Source organism: Ochotona princeps, chromosome 5 (genome assembly GCF_030435755.1).
Source record: "Ochotona princeps isolate mOchPri1 chromosome 5, mOchPri1.hap1, whole genome shotgun sequence".
Taxonomy (NCBI): domain Eukaryota; kingdom Metazoa; phylum Chordata; class Mammalia; order Lagomorpha; family Ochotonidae; genus Ochotona; species Ochotona princeps.
In genome coordinates, this window is record NC_080836.1 from 107,549,233 (window position 1) to 107,558,040 (window position 8,808).

Here is an 8,808-nt window from a genome sequence, read left to right on the forward strand (position 1 = left end):
ACCAGTCTGTTCCCCATCCCATTTGGCTCTGGTACTTGTCAATGGGTATTAAAGCTTAGTTCTATCTAATCGACTCAACCATCCAGCCCTCACAGATGTTGTTGAGTGCCTCTGTCTAGCCATCCCAGCCCCCGTCCTAGTTTTCATGCCCTCCCACGGGAATAGTGACCCAAGAAGGGGGAACCCACTTTTTCCCTCCCAGGTCTCTCTGTCCCGGTTTATGCACTCTTTAGGTGGTCCTGTGATTTGACTCGACAGAATTAGTCCCCAGTGCCAGCTTCTGCCAGCTGATGCTGTGGCCCTGATCTTGTCCACATGCAGCGCACAGGTGTTGTAGCCTTGCTTAGTCGTGTCTGTCTCTATCCCAGCCAACACTCTCCAGTGGGAGTGGTTGTCCAGCGAGGGGACCAGCCCCTTAACCCCCCCGCCAGCTCTGCCCCTCCCTTCCTGGATCTCACGTGTGCTGGATGGGTGTTGCATTCATATCCAGTACAGGCAACCACGCCCTGGCGTTCCAGAATGTGTACTGGTTTTGTCGCAACCAAACCCGGCCCATTCCACACTCTGTTCTGGTGATCGGATTTGCCAGAGGATGACATGAACTGATTCAGCCTGGCCTGCTCCTGACCCATGCCGAATGCATGCCAGTGGGAAACTTTCCATGGCCTATTCTGGGCTGTTTCCAATCATGCTTCTCGCACTTACCTGCAGGGACTGTGTCCTGCCAGAGGAGTTGCCCAGGCTCCTCCATCAGAACCCCTCCCAATGCCAGATTTTGCGCTTGCCAGGGGGTTCTTGAGCCAACCCTACTCAGTTCACCTCCTGTCCTAGCAGGAACAGTGGCTTTTCCTGGCTGGCTTTCACCCCATTCTGACTCTTGTTGTTGGATGTTTCAGCCCAGCCATGGCTCGTCCATACCCACATACAGCTCACACATGGCTCAGAAGGGGATTGAGACCCAGCCTAGTCAGTCCCACATCTACCCTGTTTCTCCATAACACCAGATGGTGCTGGGATCTGAACCGGCCTGGTGCATCCAATCCCAGCCCACACTAGTGCCTCGGGTGACTGCAACTGTTTCCTAGATAGAACGCAGCCCCCATTCCAGCACATACACCCCTTGGTGGGAACCTCATCCCAGCTGTGGCTTCCCAGATTGGGACCGTTCCTAGCTGTAAATCACGCACCTGCACGTGGTTGCTCCGAGGACCATTAGGTGCCAGCCTGCTACACAAGCCGGAGCTTATCTTTTACTTGATAGGTGTTCAAAGCTCAGCATTATTAAGGGATTGGAAGTTCTTCAAAGGAAGAGTTACTGGCATTGGGAATCTTTAGGATTGACTCAGATCCCAGAAACAGTGGGGTCACTCTAGAGCTATCTCAGCAGCGATTCAGATGTCCAATACCCCAGAGCTCCCCAGCCGGGCGGCCAGTAGGCACAGCCTGGCGCCAAATGGCGCACTGGCCGCCCGGGCCCAGCCCGCCATGAGCCATGGGCACATGGCGGACTGGGTTCGGGATCCGAGCTAGACGTCCTCTCCCGCAGCCCTCCTGATCCTTCCTTTTTATGATCAATCAAGGGTGTATGTTCCTGAGGTGGAGCAGTCAGGGAGGATGGGGCACAGGCATCTGTCCGCATGTCCAGTGCTTGTTACAGTACTGTTCAAACAGCATAGGCTGAGCTAGGCATGTCAGCCCCCCATTGTTCTGATACCACCTCTTCATGTCATTCCCCACCTGATCCCATGTTTGTAAATCTAGAGTTCCCTCCTCCAGGAACCAGGGACTAACTTCTGCACAAATTGCAAAAATCCTGAAAGATATTTTTACTAATGTTAGCGCCTTTCTTTTGTAAAGTATGGTTAATAGTATCAGTGCACAGGCTTCTGTCACTGAATGCACTCTGTCCCATTTTACCTTTATACTGACAGAGGGTACAAAACTTCTCAAGAAATGTGACTACTTACCCCTCCTAACCTGACCTTCTGTCAGGGGGCCTGCAGCAACCTGGGTGAAGTCCTATCCACACTGCAAAGAGCAAGATAGAAAAGACCTACATTCATCAAGACCCTCGTTGGGCGCCACTTGCCAGAGGCCAGATCCAGCAAAGTTTTGAGCTTTAGAAGGGTGTGTGGAGTCAGCAAAAAGAAGAGACCCTGACACTGTCACTTGGTGTCCTCTGTTAACAGTTCAAGAAGCTGTCTTTATTTACCCAGACACATCACAAGCTCCTGCACACACACTTAATTTTTCTATTTTACTTCATCACTAAGGGGGCATGTACCGACCTTTGGTCATACTGTTTGTTACTTCAAGATCAAGCAGGTGCCCCTAAAGTAATTCTGCAAAATACTGTATTCATATTCTTCCAAGCAAGCCATTGTTCATTCTTCAGTAGTATCCATGGAGTGACAGCGAGGACTCCAAGGCTAAGGCACATGTGATCACCTGCTAATCAGTACTACATCCCTGCCACATTTCTATTTCTACAGTTTGCCCATCACTTCATGGAAAAAATATGTCACAAGGAAAAAATATAAAGATCCAAATGAAAATTCCATATATTAAATCCCCTTACAACTACAGACTCTACAACCCATAAGCAACCAAACAATAATAAAAAAGCATATCTCTATTAATCAGAGCATCCTTAAATCCCTCTAGCCAAAAATCATAAAAGTAGCTACAACAGATATACTTTCTATGCTTCAAAAATGTGCAAGGGCAGGCTAGCCTTTAAGATCATAATAACTGTATTTATCACCATAGCAGTTGCAGCTCATACTCCCATCACTTCCATTAATTTTTAGGGTACTTATCAAGCCCTTTCCCAGAAGGTGTGCTTCATGTCTGGGCCAGATCCTGAGGCAATGGGTAGGCACACAATAAGGTGTCCAGAAATGGCATGGGCTTCATTGTGCTCCTGTGTGTAAATTGTTAAAGGCCCACTCACCAAAACATGATCAGCAACATTAACTCGCACGCTCACATCGGTTGCAAAAGCCATCTCACAGAGCAAACAACAATGCTTCAATAGGCTACAAAATTCTTACGGGGAGGTTGAGTGTCCATGCAAAAAGGGTGAGACTGTGTCAAGGTGGTTGGAGAGACATCCTCCAGGCCCTGCCATAGAGCTGGAAGCTCCTCAAGGCCTTGCCAATAGGAGAGCTGTTCTCTTCACACCTTTGTGTCATCCACACCCACCCCATGGGCCCCAGCAACCCAGAACTTGCGTGTTTTCAGAAAAGGTAACACTCTATAGAAGCAACATGCTTCTCAATGTAGAGAAACATGTGTGTCTGCTGGACACACAGGACAAGAGTCTGCAGAGAAACAGAATGTGTCTTCTGATAGGTACGCAGAGGTGGCCAATACTGATTCCAGCTCGCCTCCCTAGAGGCCTTCATCAGCACACAGAGGTGGCCAGGATTGATTGCAGCTTGCCTCCCTAGAGGCCTTCATCAGCACACAGAGGTGGCCAGGACTGAATGCCAGCTCGCCTCCCTAGAGGCCTCTGTCCAGGGAACAGATGACAAATTTCAACAGCGCACTGCAGACTTCTAACCAACGGCCTGCACCTTGATGGGCTTAGCCTCCAGGTGTCCTTTTCTATCTGTCTCCACTCAAACACTCTAAATTTCATAAGCATTTTGCTCAGTGTATCCTGAATATCATGGGAAAATGGGGCCCTTTGAGCAGCCAGGTCTGCCTGTTGCAGCCACCAGCACCCCCTGGTCTCAAGCCCAGATCATGGCCCGGACCGAGGGGAAGACCCCAAAGCAGTCACCAAGGATGTGCAGCCCTCCCTGCAGCATCCCCAGACTCCCCAACCGCCACTATCCAACTGGTGACAACGGGATCCACTTGAAAATAAACAGCAGCCACGGGATGGGGAGGAGCCCCCAACAGAGCCCCATGAGAAGACCGCAGGAACTAGAAACATGCTGACCTCCTTATAGATCCAGTTTCCAAGATGCTCCCCCCACCTCTGGATGGGCTGGCACATTGCTCAGTCTTGCAGATGGTGAAGGGACACCCAGCCACAGGCTGCTGTCCTGGCTGCTGGCTCCCATCTTTCTTCCCACCACACCAGCATCTCTCACCTCAGAGCACCACTGCTCTGTCTCCTGCCTTGGTGGTTTTATGGCCCTGGAACCACCTAGAGCCGTTCCTCTGGAGTTATTGTCCTCCTGGCCTCCTGGTGGCCCTCCCACTGGGCAGGCTGCCTCTCCTTGCTGCAGGGATGCCCCAGGTGAGCTTCTGCTTTGCACAGATCCACCTACCACTAGTCCTGCACTCGGTGTCTATCTCCTGCTTGTGTGGTGGGCCTCAGGGATCCCAGAGTGAGGAAGACAGACATGGGTCTTGCTGTCCATGCTGCAAGTCCAGCCGAATCAACTCAAGCAGCAACAACACACCTTTTGTTTTCTCAGTGGCTGACTAGGCTCTGGGTGGGTGTCTGGACCAGAGAATGCAGGGCCAGTTGTCCTCTCAGGACCATCAGAGGGGGTGAAACAGAGGCCCTGAGGGCACCTACAATTTCCCAGAGGTGTGGTGCTTTGATGGCACCTGGAGCTCAGCGTTCTGGGCCTAGCTAGCATACGGACATGGCTGATGACCTAAAATGGCTAGTTTAAAGGAACCTTAACAGGTTACCACATCCTGCTTTGTCCACAGCTTCAGAAATCCATCAATCTTAGTTGTGCCACTACCTCTAGGAGACATAGAGAACAGACAAACATAAATGTGGCTTATCTAAGTACAAGTCATATTGAAATAACTAAAGAATTCCAACACAGCACGTTGTGAGGTGTCCCCTGGGTCTCAGCAGACATCCTTCCGGAAGCAGAGGCATGCCTAGCTAGCTGCAGCTGGACCCAGGCCCAGAGCCTTCCTCAAGGCGTCCTTGAATTCCTTGTTCCTCAGACAGTAGATCAAGGGGTTCAAGATGGGTGTGAGTACTGTGTACAGAACAGAGATGAGCTTGTTGGAGCTCCGTGAGTCAATGGCCTGGGGCCGGACGTACATGAAGAACAAGGCCATGTAGAAGATGGTGACCACAGTGAGGTGGGAGGCACAGGTGGAAAAGGCCCTCCAACGGCCAGTAGTTGAGGGGATGCGTAGGACGGCCAAGGTGATGTGTCCATAGGAGAGAATGGTGGCCAGGAGTGGGAACACCAGGATGAGGAAGGCCAGAACAAAGTCCACCAGCTCTGCAGTGGAGAAGTCAGTGCAGGCCAGCTTGAGGATGGGTGAGATGTCACAGAAGAAGTGGTTCAGGACGTTGGAGCCACAGAACATGGCACTAGAGATGAAGTAGACCTTGATGGCAGAGATGGTGAAGCCAGTTGCAAAACAGAATGCCACCAACTGGACGCACAGCCCCGTGGTCATGATGACCTGGTAGCGCAGTGGGTGGCAGATGGCCACATAGCGGTCATAGGCCATGGAGGCCAGGAGCACACACTCCGTGCACACCAAGGAGCTGAAGAAGTAGAGCTGAGTCATGCACCCCACAAAGGAGATGTGTTTGTGCTGGAGCAGGAAGCCATCCAACATCTTGGGGATGATGTCACACACGTACCAGATCTCCAGGGTCGACATGATGCTGAGGAAGTAGTACATGGGCCTGTGGAGGGCGCTACTGCTCCAGACGGTGAGGATGATGGCCAGGTTCTCCACCAGGACGAAGAGGTAGGCAAGCAGGAAGAGGAGGAAGAGCACGTACTGCAGCCTGGGGGAGGTGGGGAAGCCCAGCAGGATGAACGTGCTGACCCTGGTGGCATTCTCCCCCCTCATCCTTCCCTGCCAGGAAGAGAGCATCAATGCATCCTGATCACAACCACTGTTTCCTCTGGACCCTCCTCTCAGCACCCAGATCCCAGAGGGAACCCCACGGGAAGAGGCCACAGCCCGATATTGAGGCCTGAATCAGCGGTCCCGAGGTGCCCCGCCTTCTGCTGCAACAGAGAAGGAGCTCGGAAATGCAGACACCAGAGTGTCCAGGGTCTGCTTTCAAGGCACGTTATCAGGAGCCTGCTCGGAGTGCTGCACTGGGACCCATAGTTACACATATACAAGGCACCTATCCCTGAACGCTGGGCTTGCAAATTTCCCCAGCAGGAGACTTAAAATATTGGCTGCCTCCCCAAGATAAACCAGCTCTGTCAGAAAAACTGACTAGGAGACCATCAGCAACCCCCAACAGAGCAGTCCACTTTGCCATCGTCATTGACATGGTCTGTGGACCCAAATGCAAACATTGGTGTTTGCTTCCCAAGAACGTACCGAGTAGAAAATAATACCATTTTTAAGGGAGAAAATGGTCTGAATTCATGAGGAAAAGCCCAAAATGTGTGGAAAATGTGAGAGAAATCATCTCATCTCATTTTCTGAGAAAGAAAGCAAAAAGCTGCCTCTTACTCTTGAAGTTCATAACAAGAGTAACTTAGATGCCTTTAAGAGTTGAAGCAAGTGATTTAAGGTGTGGACAGGGTGAGGATTGGAAAAACAATGGAGAATGCAGATGTGCGGCTGAGGACAAGAAAGGCCCTCACCCCAGACGACAGGGACTGAGAAACATCGGTCATGGCAGGAAATGCAAAAGGAATAAATTCACCAGGAAAATGACCCAAGCATATAAGAAAACAAGCATAGCTAGGAACTCACCTCGGATGAAATGGCATGTCAGTTCCAGCTCTGTGAGACCAACAGAAAGCAAGCATGTTTTCAGAATTAGAGCGGAGTCAGTTCTGTTTGTAAACCTGGTGAAAGCTATGACCTCAACCCAGTGTCAGGAAGGCACTGGGCTTAATCTCAGGGGCAACAGAGGCACAGGCTCAGCCTTGCAGCACACATCCCACTGCCCAGCTGACCTCACAGTCAGAACGCCACCGTTGACAGTGATGGTGTCAAGATCTCAGTGACCTGTGGGAAGGAAACCCACAGCTATAGGGCCCATCAGAAACCCAGAGAGACAGCTATAATAGCATTTTGAAAACTCACATATCTCCATTGGGGAAAACAAAAAGTGAAAGTTTCTTGGACAGGAAAAGGTGGGCAATACACACACAACCCCAGTGGCGGACAGAAGGACGAACGGGCAGATGCTATCGACATTCTGTATAAAGCACCTTGGGCATTGTCCCGGTAACCCGCCCTCTTATAACCACATCTAAAAGATGCAGGAAGAGTCTGAGAACCAGAGGTTATTACATTTCCTGTCGTCTAAGCTGTTGGATCCCAACATTCTTCCCCATCCAGCTTCCAATCACCAAATCCCATCACAAAACCTGTTGTGGCACAGTTGTGGTGGTCTACCCAGCTAATCCTTCACCTGTGGTCCCGGGACCCTTACAGGCACAGATTCGTGTCCCAGCTGTGCCACATCTATCCAGCTCCCTGCTTGTGGCCTGGAAAGCAGCAGAGGGTGGGCCAAAGTCATAGGACCCTGCACTCGTGTGGGAGACTCGGAAAAGGCTCCTGGCCCCTGGCTGTGGACCAGCCCAACTCTGACCATTGCAGCTATTTCGGAAGTGATCTAGCAGATGGAAGACATCTCTGTCTCTCCTCTGTCTACTTTCTCTCTGTGACTCTGCCTTTCAAGTAACAAAGAAATGTAAATCTTGAAAAAAAAAAACCTGGAAACAGATACCCAAAGGAAGCCAGTGACCTACAATTCAACAGCACAAATTAACTCCCAGCAGAGTGAGCCCAGAACCATACTGCAAGGTACCTGACACCGTGGGATGGTCCACTCAGGGACAGGGACTCAAGGCCAGCCGATGCACGGGGTGGTCCACTCAGGGGCAGGGACTCAAGGCCAGCCGATGCACAGGGTGGTCCACTCAGGGACAGGGACTCAAGGCCAGCCGATGCACAGGGTGGTCCACTCAGGGACAGGGACTCAAGGCCAGCCGATGCACAGGGTGGTCCACTCAGGGACAGGGACTCAAGGCCAGCCGATGCACAGGGTGGTCCACTCAGGGACAGGGACTCAAGGCCAGCTGATGCATGCTGATCTAGCCCAGCTGAATTGATCATTGCTGATGGAAGACTGTCCCCAGCGTTGTGAATATCTGTCACCCAAGGGAAGTAACACTTCCCCACATGGGGCAGGACTCTGCCACTACCCACCACACACGGCTGTTCTGGACTTCAACATGGAAGCCTCCCCACCTGGCCAGGAGAGCTTATTGGAACCACAACCCCACAGCCACGCACCACAGACACCAAGAAGAGGAAGGGACTAGGACACAAACCAAGCCAAACCTCCTAAAATGAGACATTTCTCACCCAGGAACCCCAGAGCCTGCTGTTTCATAGCTAGTGACTGCCAGCTAAATGTTCCTACAAAAAGAAGGCTATTACAAGGAGGCCAATATCCACAAAATCATTGGGTATTTAAGTTTACGTCAAAGGAAATCTCATCAACTTTTATATTTCTTGGAATTACAGGATATAATTCTTTTAAAAAGAAGAGAAGTATAATAAAAGAAGAGAAAGACAAATTTGAGGAAACAGAGCCAGAAGGAGATTAATAAAGAGCACTTGTGTACTTTGACTTGGAGACAACAATAACGATGAAAATGAGTCAGCAAAACAAAACAAGCAAAAAAAAAAAAAAAAAAGCAGTCACACAGCACAGACAAGGGAGTGAGGGCAGAGCTGATCCTTCAGGAAGATAGAGCAGGGGGAGCGAGGGCAGAGCTGACCCTGCAGACAACCAGAGAGCAGGGGGAGTGAGGGCAGAGCTGACCATGCAGGCAGACACAGAGCAGGGGGAGTGAGGGCAGAGCTGACCATGCA

At 50.9% G+C, this 8,808-nt stretch overlaps 1 protein-coding gene across 1 annotated transcript; it reads right to left on the reverse strand.

The window, feature by feature from the left end:
- Positions 1-4,760: 4,760 nt before the first annotated feature.
- On the reverse strand, positions 4,761-5,813 carry LOC101517938 (olfactory receptor 6B2). The gene has a single exon (XM_004597454.2). It carries the CDS (start codon positions 5,797-5,799, stop codon positions 4,858-4,860), a length of 942 nt encoding a protein of 313 aa, XP_004597511.2. The 5' UTR covers positions 5,800-5,813; the 3' UTR covers positions 4,761-4,857.
- Between the last annotated feature and the right edge of the window lie 2,995 nt (positions 5,814-8,808).

What these genes read in the sequence shown, in the direction of transcription:
- LOC101517938 (XM_004597454.2), bottom strand. Translation starts at nt 5,799, where the DNA reads ATGAGGGGGGAGAATGCCACCAGGGTCAGCACGTTCATCCTGCTGGGC.